The following is a 25,845-nucleotide window of genomic DNA, read 5'->3' as shown; positions in this document are numbered from 1 at the left end:
AGAAAACTATTCTGCAGACTGCATCTAGTCATGTAATCACATAGATTCCCAGCAAATAGTTTAGAGTATGTGTTAAGATGATTTGCCTGGGAAGCTTTTGAACTGAACAGAGTTGTATCTGTTGTTTCTGGTTCATCTCAGCTTTTGTGTTAATTTGGGAATCATGTCAAAAGGATAATCAATAGGATTATCCCACCAGGAAACCCTAAATCATATATACTTTTCAAAAACATACTTTGGTATACATTTTTGAACAAGGACCACCCAAAGAGTCACTGAAATCCAAACCATTATGCTATGTGAGGCACTTGGTACTAGGGATGAAAGTTGTTCTCCATGAATATAGAGGGGTTTATGGGCTGATTGCAAGGGTGATATTTAAAATATTTTTATTAACTTGTTAACTTTGGTCAAGTTGGTTAAGCAACATGTTAAAAAAAAAGCTACGTAACTTGCCCAAAAGATGCATAGCTATTAAAGACAGAGTTGGGATTGAAACCCAATCTGAAGTTGTTTTTTTTTTTTAAATTACCTCCTACCTCGACCCATCTTCTGGTCCTGCCCTACTTGTTGAAAATGTATTTACCAGTCAAAATATAAAAGGGAGGAAATCTTCTAAAATATGTAAATAATTAACTTTCATTTCTCTTAAGTAGCTTCTTTTTCTGTCATCCTTGGCTTTCTAATTATTCTATGTCTCTTTCCATTATCTGTTTTGTCTTCTATATGCAATTGTGTTCTATGCGCACAATTGTGCTCTATGCATGTTGTAAATTTTTTTAGAAAGTTTCTTTCATATTGTAAACTTTTCTTGCATACTGTATGCATTTCTTGCATACTGTAAATGTTGCCAGATTTAGGAAGAGACTATATCTGGAACCGTTTTAGTATTCTTTTCTACTCAAGGTGCATTCTTGGACAGAATCTCTGAAGACCTCTACTCTTTCCACAGACATCTGGTTATTGAGAGTCATGTTTCTCACTCACCTTACTCTGTGACTTTTCCTCCCAAGTAGAATCTGTTTCAGTGAAGGTTCCTGAGCAGGGGGACATGTCAAGTTCAGCAACAGTTCTTTTAATCTGTCCATTCTTAGCTTCTATTACATGATTTGACACTGTTCCAGTATTTTCAACATTTGCATTGGATGTGGGCTGACAACATTTACTTAGTGAAAAAAACTTTTTCAAACTGCTTGTGCTTTGTGTTGGCTTGGGAGAAACGACTTTGCTTTCTACTGGCTTTGTGGAATGTTTTACTTGATCTTCAATATTTTCTCCTGAGTGTTCTTGTACAATCTCTCTTAAAACAACTTCATCTTCATCAGATGAAGTTAGTTCCTCTTCTATGGTACTTTCTGAGATTTCCTGCTCAATATCATGAGCTACTAACCGAAGGATAAGTTCTTTTTTGTTCTGAACATCTTTTAAAAGCTCCACTTTGGTGATATCAGGCTTTCTTATATTCTGAAATGAATTTCTGCAAACAGCCTAGAATTGAAGGTATAATGAATATCAGAAACAAATGCCTCAATCACTTTTCCTGTGATTCTATTACAAAAGAGCTATTTCAGTTTGATTTCTAGTTTTAATGTAAAATAATATCTTCAGATACTATGTTTACATTAGCAATATTTTAAAAAAGAAACATGAAAATTTTAAGAAATATTTGTTGGTATCATGTCTTTTACATTCAGGGATTGTATGTAATCTATCATACCATTTGATTAATCTACCATAATTTACTCCAGAGTTTAATGAAGGACTAACACAGGTTCTTCTTTTTCTTTTTTTGCTTAAACTTTGTATCTTGTTGCATCATGTATTTTTTTTATTCTTTTACTTTGGAAGTTGGTGAGAGAAGTAGACATGATGATATATTTTTCTAAAACTGTAGATAGGTTATCAAAGAGAAACTGAAATGTACATATTTTCAATAGAAAAGCAGTGTATTATCTGCTCTTGATTTTTAAAAATGATGAATGACCAAGATTGTGAAGGTCTCTGACTCTTTAATCTCTATCATTCCACTCTTGATTCTCTGGATATATTTTCCAAAAGAATCTTCAAAACATAAGTCTTCATTTTTTCCTCACCTCCCTAGGCAAATCTCACCTTTCATTTTCAATGTCTAAAGACAGATCTAAATGTCTAAAGAAAAGACAATTATTATTGAGTAATATAACATCCCCATTTCAGTAGCCTTTGATGGTGCCACAGAACCTCCAAATTGTTCCTAATCCTAGACATCAGCATTCCTTTGGAACACTGCAAGGCAATTTTTAAAATATTGGTACCAGAAGAGAATATTTTCTATGGAAACAAAATATACAAACAGTCTCCTTAAGAACTTAAAACACAATCAGTTTTGATTTTCTGTGTTATTGGTGGGGTTGGGCGGGGGGCGTGCAGGGCAGGCAGTGGTTTAGAAAATCCAAAATCATTCTATCTGGCTTTGTTAATATATATAATTTTAATATGTACATGGCTAGTGTGTTAGGAATTTATGGTATCTCAAAACAGGAAGTAAAGCCCTGGGGCACAGCCAACAAATACCTAGATTCTCTGCTCTAATCTACTATTCTTTAGTCTTTTTGTCCCTGTGCAGGAGATTGATAACATTGATACCCAGACTGGTTCAAATCATGTCTTATCAGAGTTGTCTAGGTCTGCTTCATTTGTACTTTATTTTTTGGATGAATTTTCTCCCCCTTAAGAGAAAAATGGCCATTATTTTCATTTAAATATTCTCTTCCTGCTTTCTGTGGTCTATAAATGACTTAATGAAAGAGAATGGTAACCAAGAGTGAGATGTGTGACAGACAATTCTACATATAATTAAAAACTACCTTTGAGCAATATTATTCTATGTCTTTGAACACAAATTTTACTCCTAAGGGGTTACATATATATATGAATGAAGACTACCAAAAAATATGCTGATGAAAATGATGAGAATCCATGTAAGGAATAACTTTTAGAGCTTGAAAAGACTGTCATCTGGTTCAAAAAAGTTAAGGCAAAGATTAAATTAGTATGTCTTCCCATCATAATTTCAGTTCTTGGGTATGAAAACGTAAGTGCCAATTAACATATTTAACAGCCCTGATACCTAGTTCAATGGGTTACAGGACAGTGCTGGAGAAAATTTACTTCAAGTGTCTGCTCCAGGGAGAATAGTTCTATAAAACTTGGCTCATTCTCCAAACAGATTATACCCTCAGCACACTCAGTCCTCTTATGAGAGAACACGATCAGTACAAGGGGCTCTGATAAAAATGTGTAGATTAGTGTAATTCCATTGGCCAGACCATCCTTTGTCCTCAGTTGTACAGTTTCCTTGTAACAAGGACATCATTTTTGCATTTTAAAGTCTCCACTAGGTTAATATATTGGGGGCCTAAATATGGAACTGCAGAGCAGAATTAGGGACTAAAACAGAGGAAACAGATTCATAAATATGGAAACATTAAAGCAGCTAAATCTAGAAGAAGGATAAGAAGAAACTTAACACTTCTTGAGATTATAGAAGAACCTGAGGAAGACTACTAAAGTGAAATAAGAAACTAGCATAATCTAAGAGTTTGTATTTTGATGTGTGTTGACAAATGTTGCTAAAAGTAAAAAGAGTAGTATTACTGCTGTAGAGCCTTATATAAGAAATGTATTTTAGATAGTTTTATTATTATTTCAGTCAGCACAATTCTGCTGTCAAGGGTGTGTGTGTGTGTGTGTGTATGTGTTTGTATGAGAGTTGTTCAGTCGTGTCCAACTCTTTGCAACCCCATGGACTATAGCCTGCCAGGCTCCTCTGTCCATGGAATTCTTCAGGCAAGAATATTGGGGTGAGTTGCCATGCCCTTCTCTAGGGGATCTTCCTGACCCAGGGACTGAAACCCGATCTCTTGATTTGCAGGCAGATTCTTTATCCTCTGAGCCACCTGGGAAGGCCAGTCAAGGGTATATCCCTGTATTCTCATTATTTTTTTCTTAAAGTTTAAATTGATTGTCTTAGGAAAACTAGCCTGAGACTTTTAGAATGAGCCTCTGAGCTGGAATGGCAAGTCCCAGTAAGTCATTTAACTATACAGATAAACTTGTGCCACCAATTTTCCTATTGGGTTGGACAATAACAACAACAAAAAAACACATTCTCATATATCCATCTGAGGAACAGAACAACCATTTCTCACTTTTTTTTGCTATTCTTTTTATACTTACCTCAAAGGGTTTTATATCTAGTCGTCCTGTCTTGCTCAATGAGGTCCGTCTTTCTCTCTTCAACTCTCTTATAGTACATGTGTCTGAGGGATAACTTCTTCCACCTATTGATGCTCTTCTCAGTTCTGCTATGCTATGTCCAGTATTCTTTAAACATTCCGTCTGAAGTTTCTCAAGGGGTTGAGTTTTTATAGAAATTACTGCTAAGTGTTCTGAGATAATGTTTGGATCTATTTTGAGGGGTTTATTCCCAACATGTGGAACTATTTTAATTGCAGAGTCCTCTACAATTGAATCTTTAGTTGATTCTTTATTTAAGTCAGGAATCATGTTAACAGCATGCTCTTGTGCCTTTTCAACAATTCTGTTAATGTCTAGATCTCCAAAGAAACAAGCATTTGAATTCTTTGGACTAGCTGAATCGAAGGGAAAATTTGAAACTTCATTAATAATTAAATTAGCCACTTTTTTAGGGAAAACTCCGTTTGTACTTTTTATATCATGATAAAGATCCTTTTGGGTTCCAGATTGTTGTAGTACATTACTATAAATAGAATCAATAACCTGAGAAACCATTTCTATACTTTCTGGATTTAGAAAGTGTTCTTCAGAATCAGCAGCAACAAGATTAATATTACTCTTTGAAATTTCAGCCATCACAGATTTTGTCAGTTGAGATGCAATTTTATTTAATTCAGGCTTTGATAAGTTTTTTGCATGTTTGCTTGAGTCACTTGGCAACCTTACTATTTTAGCCAAGAACAAGGCTAGTGCTTCCTCTAAAAACGTGGCATCTAACATAGAACCTTTTTTGGATGAAGACTTTTCCTGGGACTTAAATTCATCAACCATTTTGACTACTTTTTCCATAATTTTAACAGCTTCCAGAGCTAATTCTGGACCTGATAATTCTTCCTGTACTTGAGGTTGAAATTTGGATTTGGAAATTTCTTTCACCATTAAAAACCCTATTATATCAGAGAGGATATTACTCTTACCCATTAAATCTTTAAATATAGAATTGAGTGAGCCAGAGTGTTTTAAAATACTGGTATAAACAGAATTAACTACTTTTTCAATAGCTTCATTGTCAGCCAAAGGTGCAGTAGGTATTTCCTTTGCCGGTGATACAACTTTAATCTTATTTTTGGAGATAATTTCTTGTATTGAATTTAATATTTTTGATGTTATTTTTTGCATTTCAGTTTCTAGGGATTTGGGTCTTTCCTTATTGACCTTTGGAAATGCAGATAAAAGCTTCGATAAAAATTTTACAGCAATTTCTTCTATTATGTTATAAGGCAGTATACACGCCTGTGATGGATGAGGCTGGGGAATGTCAGCCATTTGGATCACATCTTTAAGAATATTTTCAACAACATTGTCAACTTCTGCACACTGATACGGTGTTAGCTCTCCAGAAAAGTAGTTCTGCAACTGATTGCCAGTCACTTCTCGTCGAATTAAGTCAACTATGGTTTCTGAAAGAATTCTACATCCACTGGCTGCACAATTTTGTATACTCTCTTGTGACCCAAATTGTGACAAGAGATTATTATAGAGTGATTGAACCACTAATTGAATAGTTTCATCATCACTGGGATGTAAGGATTCCACATACTGTATAATCATATCTTCATCTTTGGAGATCTCTGTTGTAACTGTACTTAATAACTTCATTTGAAGGAAATCCAGTGCTGTAAACCAGCTGCTTTCATATGTTTCTGCTATGGTGTTTGATACGGTTGAGAAAATTTTAGATAAAAGAGTAGAAATCACATTCTCTAAAAATTCATGAGGCAGCATGATGGTATATGGTGATGATGTCTGACATTCTTTGCTGGCTGTTTGAGCCACTTTTTGGACCTTTTTAACAACATCCTTAGTTTCCAGAGGCAAACATGATGAAACTGGAAACTCATCACACAATATCAAATTAAGCTTATGTTGAAAAATTTCATTTATCATTGCACTAGCTAATCTTCTTGCTAAATGTCCCCCATTATTCTTTATATTCTTACAAATGGAGTCTTGAGATTTATATTCCTTCAAAATATTGCACACAGAGGCATGGACAACTTTGTTGACCAATGTTTTATCAATTGATGACATTTTATCTAAAAAAAGTATCTTATTTGAAGAGGGTTTTTCAGTCATTGTGTGACTCTTATCCATAGTTATTGTCTTAACGTTGCATGGTGCTTCATCTATATTTGATTCTTTATGCCTGGGATATTCCTTAGGAACTGATGACACTTTATCTGCAGGAGGAAAAACCTGATATTCTTTATCTGGCCTAAATACCTTAATTTGAGCATCAGAAAACTCCTTTAACAGTGAATCAATAAGTCTCATAGCTGTGTCATAGAGTTCATCTTGATTTTCATCATCACATACATTTTGACATCTATCATATGTTTGTGTTTCTGGTGAGGAAGAAAATACCAATTTGTTAACCATTTCAGTAATAACATCTTCTAAAAATTTAGCAGGGAAAACCGCAGGTTCTGGAGGGTACTGAGGACTGTCTGGTTTACTAGGTTCCTTTTTAATATCCTTAACTTTCACGCTGTCATTTTCTCTTTCACCCCCTCTCTTCTTTTCCCTCTCTTTTTCTATTTTGCTTGCATTCTCTTTTTCTTCTTTCTCTTTGGCCCCGAGATTTTTGTTGGCTGAGAGGGATAAACCCTTTGTTAAAACAGACTGTGCAAAATCCTTGCCAATCTCTTGAGTTACAGGCAATGCTTGAGTTATAGGTGATGCTGTATGACTAGGAAGACTTTGTTGTCTTAAATAATCAGCTGATTCTTGAGAATGGTACATTCCAAAGATACTGTCATAAATATTCTCAGTGACATTTTGGACTAATTCATAATCTGAGTACTCTCCTTCCTTTATGTCTATTTGAGCTGAAGAGTCTTTCCTCTCCTCGTCGTTTGGCTTCTGGGTAACTGCTTCTGAAGGTTTCTCGATTGTGTTCTCTGTATTTCTCACTTTGGCTATCAAAGAAGATAACTGAAGGGGGTTGTCTTCTGTTTTTAATGAACTTTCTCTTGTTTTGTCAACCTTCTTCTCATTGCCTATTTTAAAATCTAGTTGAAAGATTTCCCTTTCACCATCAGTAGCTACTAGAATTTGTGTGTGTACCTCCTTACCTTGCCCCTCCTTATCTGAAGCTGATATTCTTTTCTTGTCAGTTTCATTATTTTTGAGTGTTCCCTTCAAATATGGCTCCTGTTTATCTTTAGTTTTTGTAGTTGGACAAGTAACTTTTGATACATTGTATTTTTGAACTGGAATTCCCATTTTGTTTTTATTCTCTTTATTGGCCACACCTGGTCCTGATAACAGGTTAACTACATTGCTTTTCATAATACTAGTTACAGAGGTAACCACTGGGTCTTGGATATCACCTGTTTTCATTGATGTCTCCTTAGTTTCCAAACTTTTCCTTTTGCTCATTGCACCTCTATCTACTTCCAAAGTATCCAACACATTTTTCTGGTCTGAAGTTAGAGACGTGTGTTTATATGACTGTTCTGATAAAGTAAGTTGATTCTCTTTTAAGCATCTGTTTATCTGTGTAGAAGTTTGCTGTGGAAGGTGTTTAACCCTTTGAGTGATGTTATCTGGATTTAGAAACGAAAAGAAAGTAGAAGACCAGTCTCCTGAAAAAAGTGGTTGAATCTTGAAAGCAGAGATTGCCTTCTGGGCTAAAGTAGCAATCATTTCTGTAACAATGTTATTTTTACCATTCTTCTGAATATCATTAGATCCATAAGTTTCTATGAACTGATCATACACAAAATCAGATATCTTATCAACTGTCTCTTTATCAATTGGTGGAAAGGAAAACATTTCTTCAGCATTTGGTAGAACTTTAATTTCACTTTTCCTAAATTCTCCTATCAGAGAGTTTGCAAATTTTATAGCCAAGCTCACAACATCTGGCTCTGGTTTTTCTTTTTCTTAATCTCTTCAGTGATACTTGGAAGAGAATAAAATTTGTGAACAAGGTCAACAATTACATCTTCCAAAAATGTAGCCGAATATAGAGAAGGCTGTGTCTTTTTTTTACCAGGTATAGTATGTACAGAGACATGGTCATAATTAGATAAGCTATTGGAGGATGATTCTTCACCATGTAAAAATGGCTGCAGATGATGATCCATGATTTCCTTCATAATGAAACCAGCTATTTTACTGAGGAATGAGCCTCCATTTTTGTTTGCATCTTTCTGGACTTCAGCTTGAAATTCAGATTTTTTCAAAATATTATTACATATAGAGTTAATCAAATCTTGAATCACTTCTAATTGCACACTTTCTGCATTCTCCTCTGCTGTAGCAAGACAGATCTCATGTTCAGAAATTTCTTTGATGATTTCATCAGTTAGTTTTGATGCTGCATCCACGAACTCATAATCTGAAACCTCTTCCTCTTTTAGTTCACTTTCAGTGTCAGTCAAAGGGAAGATATGCACTAGAAGCTTGTAAATCATATCTTCTAAAAGAGAACATGGCAACACAGTAATACATGATGGCAAGGCATGGCTATCTCTCATGATGACATTGAGTACATTTCTGATGATTTTATCAGCTTGAGGAGAAGAAGAGGAAGAAGATATTAATTCTCCTGAAATTAATGACTTTACCTGGCAGTCATAAATTTCTTCCAAAAGGAAATTATATATTTTTCTTCCAAAACAAGCAGTGTCACTTTGCATAGCCCTATATATTTGAATCAGAGATTTATATTCATCTAATATTTTTTCATAAGTACGGCTGACTGTTCTTTGAACCATTTCTTTATATCCTTCTGAAAAACACATATCAGCATCAAAGCTATCTGCAAGGAAAATCTCTGATGTGGTGAACTCCAGAACAATTGATTTTACTAATGTTGTAACAATGCCAGTAACTTTGGCTTTTACTATATCTGGGTTTTCAGCAGCCAAGACATTGTGTGAGAATGCATAAAGGAGTTTACATAAAAGTTCAGAAATTACTTCTTCCAAAAAGACAGCTGAATTCATGATGAAGGACAACTGTTTTTCTTTAGGATCTAATACTTTCTGTTTATAAGTTTGATCAACTTCAGCTGAAAGGAGAGTTTTATCTCCAGATAAAAATGACTGAAGATGATGATTAAAGATTTCTTTTATTATAAAACTTGCTATTTTTGAAACAGGTATATTATTTATATCATTTTTATATTTTGTAAGAGATTGGTATATACTTGAACAGGAAAGAGCAGCATAAATGGAATCAACCATGGACTGGATGTCTTTTTCTGAAATCATACTATGTTTTTCATTCCCATGTTTAATAATACATACTGCATGTTTTGAAATTATTGACATGATTTCATTTATCAGTTTTATGACTGTATTACTTAAGTCTGATTGAGAAGTATCTTGGTGTTCTGTACTGGAGACCAATGGACTCATCTGCGATATAAGCTGAGACACAATTTTTTCCAAATGAGTATGTGATAACATAGTAGTATATATTGTCGAAGCCTGTCTTTGGGATCTTGATTTAGTAATGTCATGGTGAACTTTCTTTATCAAAATATCACTACTAAGTTTGGATTGTGACCCAAATGGAAGCTTTTCTGTAAGATTTGGATGAATTTGGAAATCAGAGGTTTCAGCCAGGATGATTTCAGTTATCTTTGCAGCCAGTGTCTTCGTGTCATTTAGAAAATTTTTATCAGGCATTATTTCCATTTCATATTCTTGCACAACTTTGCTGTACACCGTGTCAATAATGTTCTTGACCACATCTCTCTCTACTGGAGGCAAACATAAATTTTTCTCTGCATTCTCTAAAATGCTAACTTTAGCTCTTGAGAATTCCTCTGTTATGAAATGTATGAGTTTTTCAGCTTTATCAAATAGTTCATCTTCTGAGTCTCTTACTGATTTTGTTTGTACAATGCCTAACCCCCTGTGGAATATTTTGCTTAAAACCCCAGAAATCACATCCTCCAAAAAAGCTGAGGAATAAACACTGGCATAAAACCACTGCCTTCTCTCATCGCCCAAATATGTGTATGATGAAGAAGGTAATGACTTTCCATCCACAAATGGCTGAAGATGTTGTTGACAGACATATTTAATGATAAAACCTGCTATCCTGTCAATAAGAACATCATTACTACTTGTGACACTTGGCTCAACTAATTCTTGAGACTCAGAGTTTAGAATATTTTTGAATACTGAGTCCACGAGATGGTGGATATCATCTTCTGAATAAAGAAACTTGGTTCCTTCTTCATCTTTTGAGAATCGAATTTCATGTTGGGAAATTTTCCTTCTAATATCACTGATTATATCTGAAGCAATTTCATTGAAATTAGCTTTTGATCTATCTTTCGGAATTTCTCTGTTTGCAACAATGCTATGTGCAGAGGGAAAAATTCTAGATAATAGTACTCTGATCATGTCTTCTAAAAATGTGTATGGCAGCAAGGTGTTATATGGAGATAAACTCTGACTTGGCATGGTAGATCCACTGATGTTACTAAGAATGTCTTGAACAATATTGTCAGTTGTTGAAAGAGAATATGAAGATGACAAATTCCCAGAAAACAGTGGATGAAAAAGGTAATCTGAAATAGCTGCTACAACTAAGTTGGTAATTTTTTCCACAAAAATACTGCTGTCTTCAGACTCTTTATCAAACTCAGGATCTAATCCATACTGTTTTAAAACATTTCTATAAACTGAGGTGACCAATTCGTCCACAATATCTGTATCCACAGAAGGGTAAGACTGTTCTTTGTCATTATATAGAAGGTGAACTTTAGCTTTGTCAAAATGGTTATTTACTGAGTTTACAATTTTTTGGGTCATGTTTTCCAGCTCAATTTCAATGTTATGCTTTGGACTGAAAATTTTTGATAAAAGTCTGGCAACAATTTCCCTTACAAATGTCTCAGTGTAAATACCTGCGGCTGCTGGCGTCTGGGGTCTGTGTGACTCTATGACTTCATTGAGAACTTGTTTAACCATATTCGATATTGCATCTGAAGGAGTTTTTGGACGAGGTAAACCTTCTCCACACAAAAATGGCTGAAGGTGATTTTCAACAATCTCTTGGATAATAAAACTGGCTATTCGGTCAACCAAAATCGGGCTTCGGCTGAGTATACTTTTCTGTATTGAAATAAGAGAGTCATAGGTTTGCATAATATTTCTATAAACAGAATCCACCATCTTCTGGAGGTTTTTTCCTGTACACAGATATTGATTATCATATATAGTGAACCAAATTTTATGTTTTGAAATAGCTGATATAACCTTATTTATTACACAGGTAGACATTTCATTAAAATCTGAACTCACAAAATATTTGTTTTCCAAAGAGGAAGCTTTACTGGGTGGAGGAATGAGTTGAGTTAAAAGTCTTCTGATGATATCTTCTAAAAATGATTGTGATAACATGGTGCTATAGTCTGTTAAAGACCTAGGTTTGGAAGTAAATTCCCTCAGGTTATTTTGAAGTTTCTGTAATATAATTTCAGCATTGAGAGGGTAATATGAATTGTGTAAGAGCTTTTCCCTGAAGCAAGATGGGAGTTGGTAGTCCAAAATCTCTAACAATATGCTATTGGTTATTTGTTCTGCTATTGAAGTACTGTCACATGCCAGATTACCACCACAGGTCACTTTTGATTTATATTGCTGTAAAACACCATAATAAACTGAGTCAACAATCCTACTAACAGTTTCTTTATGGATTGGTGGAAAACATAGCCTTTCTTCAGAATTCCGTAAAACAGTGACCCTTGCCTTATTAAACTCATTCACTATACTGTTGACAAATAATGTATTCATCTCATTGAGCTGGGCATCCATGATGTTTTCATTTTTGCCCAACAGTGAAATAGAGAGATTAAAAAACAGTTCTGAAATTATGTCCTCTAAAAATGTGGCTGAATAAACACCTGTGTTCATATCTCCTGGATAAAGCTTATTATGGATGGCTATCGTATTCATATCCTTTGTTCCCTGTCTTTTAAGAGGTGGCACATTAGCAAAATTTACTGAATATTTCTTGCCAAACGGTGCTTGTATTTTGGAGCTAACTACACTGGGATTATTCAGGGGTCCTGTCAAAGCATGGCCATAATAACTCACGCATCCTAAAGAACCTCTACCTTGTTCCAATTCTGTTAATTCTGGCCTTTTTGCTTTTATACAACTAGGCTGTATTTCTCTTGTTCCATACTTCAAATGCTTGTTTGCAAAAGGTGGACTTTGGGGGAGTTGTATACTGTGATGTAGTTTATCCATCAATGATTTAACCAAGCTGTGGGAAATAATAGTAAGCATAGAGTCTGTTGACAATAAATCCGGATCCATTTCTGCCAGATTTTCCAAAACGTCTGACGTATAATCCCCTTGAAACTGTTCCCAGTCCATTGTTCCATTACAGTAGTCAAATTCTTCATCTACACTTTGAAGTATTTTTAAAAGTTGACATTCTTCTGCTGATACCTCTTCAGAAAGAGGAAAATTATCAAGAAAGACAGAGTTTGTGCATTTTTCTAAAAGTGTTCTGATTAGTTTCTCACATACAACATTGAGAAGGAAAACTGATTTAGGGGAGAGCCCTAAGTTATTTCCAAGTATGTTATTATATTGCCCTTCATACGATGATGAGAAAAATGTTCTTGCTTTTATTTCAGAACCCATAGCCTCATCTGGCTGTTCATCTGGTAAAAATAAATCTAAAACAATACTGAAAACTCTGTTGACTATTTCTTTGGATTCATGAGTTTTTAGGCTACCAGCCAGACTATCTAACTTGTGTGCCAAATAATTTAATTTATTTTTTTGAATGATATGATCAATTTGGTGAGTAGCTAATCCCCAGTCTCTGGAACCTTTCTGTCTTTGCATTGTATTTCTTCTGTTGCAAATGGGCATACTATTACTTCTGAGCATGGGAAATGGTCTGTTTCTTCCGCTATTTTCAAGGTGATGATTTAAGCCTATTTCTTTGGACAGTACATGAATCACACCTATTAAGAGGTCCTGAAAGAGATCATCAAAATCAGCAGCACTTACTCCTGGGCAGTAAGTGTACTTTCTTGTTAATGAAAACATTTGCTGTGCAATGTCGGTCTCTATGATGTTACTATTTAAAAGGATTTCAGTGATGATTTCAGAGATACTTAGGGCAAGTTCTCCAACAGAAATTGACCTACTCTCAAATACTTGAGAATCAATTGAAATAATAGTGTTAAATGCAGCAGTTTGTCTTTCCGATGTTTTCTCTTTTTCTCTAATATCTGTGGTGCTACCAGAAATGCTTGACATTAAATGGCAAATGACAGACTCAGTGAGATGTTCACAAAATTGATGAAGTGAAGAATCACTATATATGCTTCTTAGAGGCGATTTTGATTCATATTTTTTCCTTGACAGTGTGGAAACAATAGACACCTTCTCACTGGAAACTTAAAAAAGAAAACATTACCATTTTAGTTTGCATTAAGGGACATATGGAAAATTCAGTATTTTGATAATTATTTATGTATGAATTTCATCTGTGGAACACCTCACTAAAAAAAAAAAAAAAATCTAGTCAAGAAAAATACTGGGTTTTCTTCAGATACTTATTTCCCACTTGTGGAATCTTAATTTTAGCCATAAAGTTGAGAAAATAACCCTGAAGAATTCAAATATCTAAGTCTACTGCTGGTATCTGTTTTGCTTAGATGGTTAAGGTGCTCTAAAGAGCTGGAATTCCTGGGGTAGAGAAATGATTTCCAAGTGTTATATCTTAACATGTGCACAGTGATCTCTGTGGAATTAGGCAAGACCAGTGGCGAGTGGAGGCTTTAAGCTGAACTTTGACAATTAGATGGGTTTAGATATCTTGAGATGAAGGAAGTAAGGAAAGGAAGCTCCACATGGAAGGAGCATGAGTGACATCACTGAAAAACCCTAGACATGTCTGGGAATAGAGAAGAGACGTGATAGAAGGAAAGGGCTAGTGGTAAAGAATCTGATCTCCCAAGACAGTAGACACAGGTTTGATCCCTGGGTCAGGAAGATCCCCTGGAGAAGGAAATGGCAACCCACTCCAGAATTCTTACCTGGAAAATTCCATTTACAGAGGAGCTACAGTCCATGGGGTCACAAAAGAGTCAGAGACCTAGCAACTAAACCACCACCACAGAGTCAAATACCAATGGGATGGGATTACGAATCTTATCTTCTCCTATCTTCTTTGTTTTTCTTTATTCTTTAAGTTCAGTTAGGCTGTACTTGAAGAAATTATACTTATAAGCTTGGAACTGCAGACACACCCAACTGTCCACCTTGAAATAATACCAGTTTTAATTATAGGAAATGGCCTCATTGTACAAGTAGTTAGGACTGATAATATGTATTCTACTATTTCAATGATGGTGAAGTGATGTATCTAGACTGGTAAAGTAGCAATTAATTACTGGCAACTGGAATTAATGATCCAGCTCAAGGCTATAATAGTATTAGATGGAATTTTATGAAACTGCCAATAATTACCAGGTTTGACATAAAGTGGCTATCATATAGTTCAACCAAACATACAGATGTATCCATGCTCAGTCGCTAAGTTGTGTCTGACTCTTTTGCAACCCTGTGAACTGCAGCCTGCCAGGCTCCTCTGTCCATGGAATTTTTCTGGGCAAGAATACAAGAGAGGGATACCATTTCCTCTTCTGGGAGACCTTCCTGACCCAGGGATCAAACCCACGTATCTACATTTCCTGCATTGGCAGGCAGATTCTTTACCACTGAGCCATCTGAGAAGCTAAATATACATATAGATAAATATATTTTCACCTTCTTAAAAAAATGCTTTCAAGGATATGTTTAGAGTATTATACCTAAAAGGAATATAATAATACTGTAATACAAACAAAACAAGATGTTTAATATCACTGTTCTTACAAACTGTGACTAATCATAGTAATGACTTCAACTGTCCACCTTAAAGTTGAAACACAACTTTCAATCAGTTACCTGTACGTTTGGTATAATTATAAATAAGTCATGCATGACAACTTTAAAAATGTTTAGAACTCAGACCTCATGTTCAAATCAATATTTCCCGCTTTTCAATAGTCATATTTTCTCTCATCTGCAGATATGGAAAAATGAGCAATACACCTTTTCAGATTCAAACCATATGAATTTTTAACTTTTTTTTTTTTTTAGTATTCTGTTGTATTAAGAAGTGATTAAACACCGTCCCTCTAAGGCTGTTTTCAGAAAAACAGTAAATGAAGCTTCTTGAACTGGAGCTCTTTTATATATATCTGATTATTTTCTTTGTAAATTAAGCCCACTCTTACTTACCTCTAGTTTCAAAGTTCTTGAAATATGTGACCACAGATGTTGTGACATGTCTGGATACCAGGTGAATTTCATTTGGACCCAGTTCATGGTCAGCAAAAGCAATGACTTCAACTTCCTTCAGCGTCTTTATTTTCAGGTAACTCTTATTTTCCCATTTTTGCAATAAAGAAAAATCTTCCCTTTTGACCTCAGCTTTTTTGTTTTCTTCTTCAAGTATATAGCTGATTCTTTTATCCCACATTCTAAGCAGACTTTTCTCCTCATTCTTTTGTCCTCCAGATGTTTCAGACAAAGGGTCTTGCTTTGATATGAAAAATGGTTTCATTGTTTCCGTGCTTTCATTAATGTGTGGTTGATTTGGAAATCCATAGCTTGACAGCACAGTACTGACAATATTTTCTGCGGCTAAACAAATTTTGAGTGGAGAAACACTTGTCTGAATTTGGTTAGGCTCAATAACTGGTTTGGAGATCTCATAATGAAACACCCTTGGATTTTCACCTTTTCTCATTTCTATAAATGACATTACTTGCTTTAATGCTGTTTCTGTGGATTCATTTGCTTTCTTTAACAGTTTTTGTAAGACACTCCCTTCAGGGAGGTAGCTATTTCCTTTCATAGCTTGATCAAAATAGCCCAAGTCAGATTCCTTTGGGATAGTGTCTTGCACTTTGTTTCTAGAAGATGAAGGTCTATTTTCTGAATCAGGCCTTCTCATTGGCTCTGAGTTTCTAACTGTGTCTTCTACAGAGGCTCTGGAATATGAAGGTAAATTTGATGAAGACTTATACCTTTTTTTCATATTTTCCTCTGAATAAAAACCCAAATCTGGAACACTGCTTTGTGGAAGATTATTCCCAAAACTTACTTCCTTTAACTTTGACATGGGCATTTTTGTATCAGTTGCTAATTCAACCTGGTTAACAATGTAAGTATTTTCTACTCCTTGGAAGAAATTTTCCTTGGGAAGGTTTTTGATTAGAGACTCACTGAAATGAGCACACTGGTCCATCAGTGTACCAATGATCTCACTTGCTGCAGTGTTCTCTTTCAATATGCTGACGGAAGATGGTTCCACTTGGCTTATTTCTTTGTCTAGCTTGTTCTTAATTACACCAAGCATGTTGTGGACAATATTAACAGCATATGTAAGTAATTCTGAATGGAATGAATGAACCTGTAGAAGGGTATTCTGTACATTTTCCTTGGAAACAATAGTACTTGACTTGGATTCATCAGAAAATTTTTTCAATGGTTGTAACTTTGGCAACATCTTTTTGCTTAATAGTCTTTGTTGGACAGGAAAAAGATTTTCTATAGGCATTTTCACTATTTCAGAAAACTCGTATTTAGAGATATGTTTAAACTGTAAGTCCACAAATGACTCTAAGATGTTTAAAACCCGTTCTACAATTTCTCGAACAATCTGGTTGCTAGAGCCCAAAGCACTTTGGTCTTTGGTTTTAGTGTTATATACTGGTACATTGCTGAGGATGTCCTTGGCTGGAAAACCATATTTACTTTTAGTAGTAATGTGTTCTTTCCTATTTGCTGGAGTTTCTTTACCATATGGGGTGGTCATCTGGGACAAAAAGCACAGCTGTAATTTTTCAAGCAGCATTTCAACAATTTCCCTTCCAAACATATTAATTTGTGCTTTGTTGTTTTCAGCTCTAGTAGAAGCTCCCTTAAAACAACTATAAAACCGATTTTCACAGTCCTCAAGATGTGGCAGATTTAAAAGCGAAAGAGAATATTCTAATTCTTTTGCTTTTATTGAAATTTCAGTCAAATCATTTTCAGCTATCATTAAGAGCTTACATTTTTCGTTTTCCATGTCATTTGATTCTGCTTGCCATTTGTCAAACATTTTTTTAAATATACCTTCTTTAGGAAAAATCTGCTCTAACTGTGAAGAAACATTTTCCAAGTAGAAACAGGCTTGTGGTCTGGCAAGAGACTCTGCACCTTCATTTCCGTGTGAACGTTTGGTTTCATCCAGATGTGAGAATTTGACAGGTTTAGCTGAACTGTGGTTATTGATGGCATATAATCCTTGCAAAACTGTAGTAACTATTTTATTTGCTGCCATGATTTGATCAGATGGTAAAGCTCTATTACTTACCATTGCTCTAGCTCGTGTCACCTTTTCCAATTCTTTAACAGTTGTTTTCAGGATATTACTTATTATATCCTTGGCATACATTTTTAGTTGCGAAGTAGGCAGTTTCATTTCCAGTAAGTTTTTGGCATCTCCTGTTGACAGGATGTGTGGCAGCCCAATATCAGTCTTGGACCAGACATCTTTTGGGGTCTTCTCTCCAGGACTTGATTTGGTCCTGCTCTTGGCCTTAGCATGACTAGGTCCTATGTGTGGTTTTGTTCTAAGTTTAGGCAAAGGAGTAACTTTTGATCTTGCTTTTAAACTTGTTTTAACACTTGGCTTAGGGCTCACTTTAGAACTGTGTAGTCTTAAAGGTTGCAACTCATCAGAACAATTTTCATGGGACACAGTCTCTTCAAGATAAAATGAAGCAAAATTTGTGATCTTACTGAGAACCACTTGGATTAAATCTTTCCCCACTTGTGATGGTGAATATCGTAAAAATGTGTTTTCCAATAGAGAGATATTTTGACTGTCTGCATAATGATAAACCTGTGGTAGCACAAATCTAGTGACACTACTTCCTATTCCTGCTTTAGTTTCTTTGATGCATGGTGATTTCTTTGGTAAAATATTTTTGTCAGCTGGTTCTCCTTCATTATTTTCATATAATGATGTCATGATTACAGAGTACATGTTCCCCAAAACATTTTCAATTATGTCACTTGCCGTACTGTTGATATGTGATTGACAGAAGTTATTTTGTGTTATGTCTGATGTTTTAAAGTGGGATTTTTCATTAAAGGAAGGCAAATGGCCTATGATTTCTATTATTTTTTGATACACTTTACTTAAAACTTCTTCTACTGCACTGAATAATGCAGTTCTTTCTTTTTGTTTTGATTTTTCATTTCTCATAAATAATTCTTCTAAAATAATTCTTTGGCTTTCCCTTTCCAATGCCATTTGGTTTTGTTCTAACGGATACTTTGAAAACAGAGACAGTTTGGTGTTTTTTTCCTGAGCTTTTTGTCCCAGTGATATTTCATTTGATACGGTTAACTGTGAAAATAAATTAGGATTGTCTTTTGAGGAAAAACTGATATCCTTTGCAGCTCTTTTATTATGTAAACTCTTTAAGATACCATTGACAATTTCACTTACAATGGTAATTTCTTGGAATGAAACATTGTTTGGATATGGATGCATCTTTTGGATTTCAAGGTCTAAGTCATTTTTAATAAAATTCAAAATGGCACTGGCAATGATGTCAGAATATTCCTTAAGATGAGCTTGTGATAGATGAATTGTAGATCCAAGTTTTTCTCTGTAACTGGCAAAAGTGGAATCTGTGAGCTCTTGGCTGAGAATAGTTTCATTTGATATTTTCAGAATATTCACATTTGCTTCCACCTGGCTTGGTTCATGAAAGATGATGCCATCTTGCTTACAGTTTTCCAGTTCTGGTCTCACAAATGACTTTTCTTTAGGCTGGAAAGCAAGCATAATAAATGAATCTATTCTTTCTGTGGCAAATGATTCTAACCAATTAAAAATATTTTGAGTAATGAAGTTAGCACTTTCCTCACATGGGTCAGGAACAGATTTCTTGGGGTCTTCTTTCTCTACTATAGTTATCTGGCTATCATTAACATAAGCTGGTTTAAGAATTTTTGAAGATGGAAAATGCTCTGTTTTTCTTTCACTTTCTGACACCGTAAGAAGAGACTGTTGACACTGTAGTTTTGAAAACGTATCACAAAAGGTCAGAGGCAATCTAGTAGAAGTAGGATCCTTTGCATTTATGCTAAGCATGACAGCAGAACTGAGATTATGAAGTACAACATCTACTATATCATTGGATATCAAAATAACATCTGATTTAGGAACTGAAAACTTTGGAAGAATTTTATTTACACCCTCAGTGTCAGAATTTGCTCTGGAATGTTTGCCAGCTATGGTACATTTCAAAGTGGGTGTGGCAAATGAGAGATTATTCTGGTTGAGTGTTTTTTCATAAATATCACATAAGACACTTTCAATGGTATCTTGTATTTGAAACTGAAGTACTTTTCGATACTCAATCTTCTTAAACAGCTTTTCAATAATACCTTCTTGCTGATCTGATCTGATCTCTTTGTCAAAACTGTTCTTGTCACATTTTCCTTTGGATGATACAATATCTAACACTGTGTTAACAATTTGTCTTGTAATACTTTCAGAAACCACAATGTTATTGGTTAAGAAAGGAGTTTCCTTCTCTTTATCTAATTCATTTTTGATTCCTTTTAAAATTTTTCTGGCCACTTCTGTTGCATATATATTTAATTTGTTCAAAGAGACCTGACAAAATGAGTTGGTGTTTTGTGACATAACATTATCCACTGAGCAAGAGGAAAGCTGACCCTCAGAATACAAATCTTTGGCTGACAAAGCTTTGCTTATTGTACTCTTACCCTGTTGAACAGGTAAAGCCATTGGAACTGTGAAGTTGATTTGGGGACAAAAAAGAGACTCTACTTTGGAAGTTACAAAAGTTTCTAAACTTGTTAATATTGCCTGCACAATATCTTCAACTATGTTTCCTTTAGCTTGTCTGCCAATATTGAATCTGGACTGAAGAGTATAAGGATTCTTGTTCAGTGCAGTGATGGAGGGTTTTCCTCTTCCATAGGTGCGTTCATGGAAAGAAACATTTGCTGAGAAGGTGATGGTTTTATAGCTATTTTCACTTGCAATTGTCTCTGTCTTAGCAGCTGTATAAAGTTTATCAAATACAGTTGTAACAACATCATCTGCCACTATGGTTACATCTGCTTCAGACACCATCATTTTATCTATAAATGGAACAGACGTTTGAGCAATTGGCTTGTCAACATTGGGAGGGATGTCGCTTAAAAGAGAATGGGAGAGAAAAAGCATATTTAATTGACTGACCAAAGCATTTTGAAAGATCTCATTCAAAATATTTCTTATAATGGGGACAATTGGAGATTTCTGTGGTTCTTTGAGCTTTACTTCAAGTTTGTTTAAGGTTCTTTCTAGAACCCATTGTTGAAGAGAATTTGATTGAGTTTCTTCTCTTAGTGGTATTTCCTCACCAATGAATTCTTTCTCTGCATTTGTAGCATCTTCTAGAAATGAATCTGATTCAGCTCCACCAGGAAGAAAATTTCCATAGATTGGCCTGTATCCATAAGTTTCACTGTCTCTCTCTTCAGATTCAGTTTCATTAAGCATATCTGAGGATACTGCATCTAAGATTAAACTGACTATATTCTCTAGCATTTGTTTCTCAGGTGGTGGTGTTTCCACACTTGTCCTCAAATCTAACGAGTTCATATTTAATTCTGTTTGAATAGCTTTCAAAATAGCACTTGATACTTTCTTTGCATTTGTGTATAAAGCTGACTGCAATAGTTCTTCATGTATGTCTGTAAAAACACTGAAGCTTTCACATTCCACGTTCATCTTACTGCTTTTTTTATTTTCATCATTAGTAGAATCCAGAGTTCCTAAATTTCCATTGGCAAAGCCTTCCAGTTTAGCAAAAACCATATTAAGAATATCTGAAGCTACCGCTTTTAGCTTATTTGAATGCATTTCTTTTGCACTCCCTGTTTTGGAAGACTTGGGAGCAATAGGTTTTTCCGTGCTTTTAGTTATCTCTTTATCACCCTCTTGAACCATCCTGGAAACTATGCTGGAGATTATGTCAGTGCATTTGGCCATTTCCTCAATAATTGAAGTAAGTGATAGGTTGTCAATATCGAGAGACTCTGAGGTAGCTTTACATCCAGAACTTACTGAACTAGTATCTGTGTCGACACTACATAATTTTGCAATGATATATTCCAAAATTGTTGTGGAAATGAGCTGAATATTAGACTGCAATTCAGTGGCTCTTTGCTGATTCTTGTTTGTCTTCTCTCTACTTACCTTAGAACAAGATGGCTGACAGTGAGGGTGGGCCCCTATGAGCTTGCATAACATTTCATAGAGTGTTTCCCCAATATTATCTAACACTTGTAATCTGGAATTCTCTTTCAGATCTTTTCCATTAATGACACTATGGAGAGCACATGGAGTAGCTAAAATTTTGTAAAAAGATTTTTTATCCTGTCTGCTTGGCAAAATGTTCCCTTTATCAACTTTATCAGATCCATGTGAAGCTGTTGGCTTTGAGTTATCTGAAGAGAGTGAAATATTGCTTTGATCTGGATGTCCACTTGATAATATTTCACAAATACAAGTTAATAATGGTGATTCCATGATGTCATCATTGAGATCTGAGACAAGAGATTCTAATTTCTTAGTGTCAGTAAAACATCCTTTACCTGTGAGGGATTTGGTATAGTTTCTTTCCCTAAGATTTAGGTTTTTCTCACTGAGTTCTAGTTCATTCTGGATAGCATGCAAAACGATGTTTACCACTTTAGCTGTGTAAGTACTAAGTTGAGACTGTAATGAAGATTTGTCTGCAAGTGAAGGTTTGAAGCCCATTTGCAATTTTGGACAAATAAATAACTTCAGCTTTTTAAAAACTGCATTAATGATCTTATCAGTAATTTCATCTGCAGGTTTTGGTTCACTCTCTTTAGATTTTAACAGGGAAGGTTTTGCCATATCTCCATCTAGTGAAGACAAATATTTCATTTTCTTTTCACTGTCGAACCATATTTTTAGTGGCTTTTTATTTGGTGCTGCTTTGACCATGTGGAGAGTGTCAGGACTCTCTAGAGAAGCTGGATGAACTGATGATGAAATGGAACTTTTGGTAGTACTGGGAATGCAGCTTGCTTTTTGAAGTATGTTTAGTATAGTGTCTGTTATTTCCTGAGCTACTGTACTAATTTCTGACACAGAAAACAGCTGGTCCATCCATTCTTGATGTAATGGTTCTTGAGGTTTTTCTGAAACATGAACTGAAGCTTTGTCAGTTCTACTTTCTAAGTGACCAGGAGGAACTGAAGATATGTCCTTGAGCATTTCTGTTAAAATACTTTTAACTGTGTTTTCTGAAGCCTTTTGTATTTGATGCTTTTGATCTTGGCTGAAAAATAAAATGTCTTTATTCAAACAGGGTTTTTCCTTCAAAATTTTTCTATCCTTAAAAAATGGTAGCTCAGTCCTTAACCTGCAACTGTGAAATGTAGCTTTGCTTCTTGGAGAAGCAGGCTTTGTAGGTAGTTTGCTATTTCTTTGGAATTCTAGACAAGTGCTTCCTTTTGTAAACCAATGCTCAGGAATTTGTTCTTGTGGTTTTGCTTTTTCATCTTTGAAAGATGAATCAAGCACATTTTCCACAATTCTGTCTACTTCTTCATTATCATCTTCAGAATAAAGGACCATGCCAGGAACATTAATAGGTGGAAATGGTCTTCCAGACCTAGGGCCATTAGAAAATCTAGTGCCAGTGAGTCTGTACTTTACATCAGTGTTAGAAGGACTTCTCAGTCTAGAATGTCTACATTTTTGATTACCAGCTTTTACTGGTTCCTGATGTAGCTGAGTAAAGATATCATCAAGCAACTTAAGGAGTACTACTGTTTCTTCAGATGCAATAAGTCTCTCATTATTAAGTTCAGTTTGTACATATCCTAGTATAGTGCTGATTGCTTCCTCTATATAGCCAACCAAAGAGGACTGGGAAAGAATATTTGACATTAAATTATGTATCTTTTCTTTAACAATTACATTAGCTGCATCAAGTTCAGGATTACATTTATTTTTGTTGGCTTTTATATGACACATATATGTTGGGTCTGTCATATGTTGCTGATGGGAAAGTTTAGTTGCCTCTTCAAGATGAGGAAGTTTACTTTGCTTATTAGCTGTAAGAGTCATCAGCTTTTCTAAAATGGCATGCACCATATCCTCTGCAACATCACACATGGGTTCTGCAGTAGAAGGCACTGAAGCTATTAAAGGTTTTCCATATGATAGAGTGAGAGATTCTCCACTGGGTGTTAGGCTTGGTTGAATGTTGACTGGTAAATCTTCTTGTGAATATATCTGGACACATTTTTTCTCAACTGCAGACTGTAGTTTCTCAAGCATATTTTCCACAATTTCTGAAGCTACTGAGCAGATATCAGTATTGGAAACCAAGTCTCCTCTTACAGGCTCACTTTGGTCAACAAAAACTTCAGCAGTAACAGAAGAAATAGAGGGAATGGCATGTGTTAAATCAGACATTATTTCTTGAAAAATGCTTTCCAAAATCAATTCAGTTTCTCCTTTTAAGTGACACTTAAAGTTAACAAAAACATTCTTTAAATTCTTCATTTCATTCACGGCTTTTGCTTTTTGATCAGAAAACGGTGGATTCTCTAAACCATCTGTTTCAGTGGTAGCATCCTTTGATTTTTTTGTGTCTGTTTCAAGTGATGCTAGAAGATGACTATCAGATTTACAACTTCTGAGGTCAGGGTATGTATATACCATGTTTGTTTCATTATGTTTTAGTTCATTTGTTACAGATTGTCCTGTAATGTGACATGTTTTTCCCACAACTGCTTTTTCCACATGGGCAGATGGCTTTAATGGTGTGGTTGGTCTCCTTACTGATATGTCAACTGCAAATGCACAGGGCTCTCTCTTAAATGATTTAGTTGTTGCAGAAGTGTAGCTTCCGTAAGTAAACTCTTCACTGCATGTGCTACAAAAACTTGAACTATCTGAGGAGAGGACAGAGTCGTCAGACACTGGATATGTATTATTTTTCAACCTTTCTTCATACTTTGTGATGGCTGGGTATAATATACTGGTAACTGTAGCCACAACCCAGGTCATTACATTCTGAATTATGCTATTCAGTTCTTCAGAAGTTACCTGGTTTGAGGCAAGCAGGAATGAAAAGAAAATCATGTAACTATCTACTCAATGATGCAACAGAGGGTAACATTTGATGTTTTATATCAAACAATGCATAGCTTGATACCATCATGGTTATAAAGAGAACATGTAAATAAATATATATATATATATATATATATTTAGAATTTCAAATTAATTTTGAGTTAGTTTATTCTATACTAAAGTAAAATGTGTGTATATATATATACACATATATATATATAAGTTTCCATTTGGCTCTCATTCCTTCAGAACATTTTTATTTATTTATTTTTCCTAACATTTATAGCTAGGATAAAAGAATTTTTGGTTAAAAACAAAGAAAATGAAAAATCACCAAATTGCTGTCTAGGCACATTATATTACATGCATATATTTTTTCAAGAAGAAACATAGTGTCTACAATCTAGCAAAATTATTTTAAAATGAACCAGGTTATTTCTAACAAATTATTTCTCAAACAGATATGGTCAAAACATTTGGGTGGCTTCAGAGGCATCCATCTAGCTAAAAGTAAGGATGGAAAAGAACCCAGCTCTCTTCTCATTCCCTGATGCAGAGGTGAGCCTGTGTTTTGTTGATAGGGAAAGGACTACAGCTAATTGTTAAGAATCTAATCAGTTCAGTTCAGTCGGTCAGTCGTGTCCGACTCTTTATGACCCCATGGCAGCATGCCAGGCCTCCCTGTCCATCACCAACTCCTGGAGTTCACTCAAACTCATGTGCATCGAGTCGGTGATGCCATCCAGCCATCTCATCCTCTGTTGTCCCCTTCTCCTCCTGCCCCCAATCCCTCCCAGCATCAGTCTTTTCCAATGAGTCAACTCTTTGCATGAGGTGGCCAAAGTACTGGAGTTTCAGCTTCAGCATCATTCCTTCCAAAGAACACCCAGGACTGATCTCCTTTAGAATGGACTGGTTGGATCTCCTTGCAGTCCAAGGGATCCTCAAGAGTCTTCTCCAACACCACAGTTCAAAAGCATCAATTCTTCGGCGCTCAGCTTTCTTCACAGTCCAACTCTCACATCCATACATGACCATGGGAAAAACCATAGCCTTGACTAGACGGACCTTTGTTGACAAAGTAATGTCTCTGCTTTTCAATATGCTATCTAGGTTGGTCATAACTTTCTTTCCAAGAATCTAATAAGCAAAAATAAAAAGTTTATGCTTTATGGAGATTGAATGGGTTTGTATCTAACAAGATAGTATCAATGGAAACTGTCATAGAAGGCAGAAAAAAGGTGATACAGTGAAGGAACAAACGAGCTTAGATAGAAAATAAGGGCAGGCTAGAATTTC

The 25,845-nt window shown here is 35.2% G+C and overlaps 1 protein-coding gene across 1 annotated transcript in view; it reads right to left on the bottom strand.

Moving 5' to 3' along the window:
• The window catches only part of FSIP2 (fibrous sheath interacting protein 2), a 161,318-nt gene that overhangs the window by 27,677 nt on the left and 107,796 nt on the right, over nucleotides 1–25,845 (bottom strand). The window contains 4 exon segments of the mRNA XM_070360818.1: nucleotides 988–1,488; nucleotides 4,219–8,183; nucleotides 8,186–13,690; nucleotides 15,582–24,519. Of these exon segments, the coding sequence (XP_070216919.1) occupies nucleotides 988–1,488; nucleotides 4,219–8,183; nucleotides 8,186–13,690; nucleotides 15,582–24,519 (18,909 nt within the window).

This window comes from Bos mutus, chromosome 2, assembly GCF_027580195.1.
Source record: "Bos mutus isolate GX-2022 chromosome 2, NWIPB_WYAK_1.1, whole genome shotgun sequence".
NCBI lineage: Eukaryota > Metazoa > Chordata > Mammalia > Artiodactyla > Bovidae > Bos > Bos mutus.
This window is presented reverse-complemented; position numbering and strand designations above follow the sequence as displayed.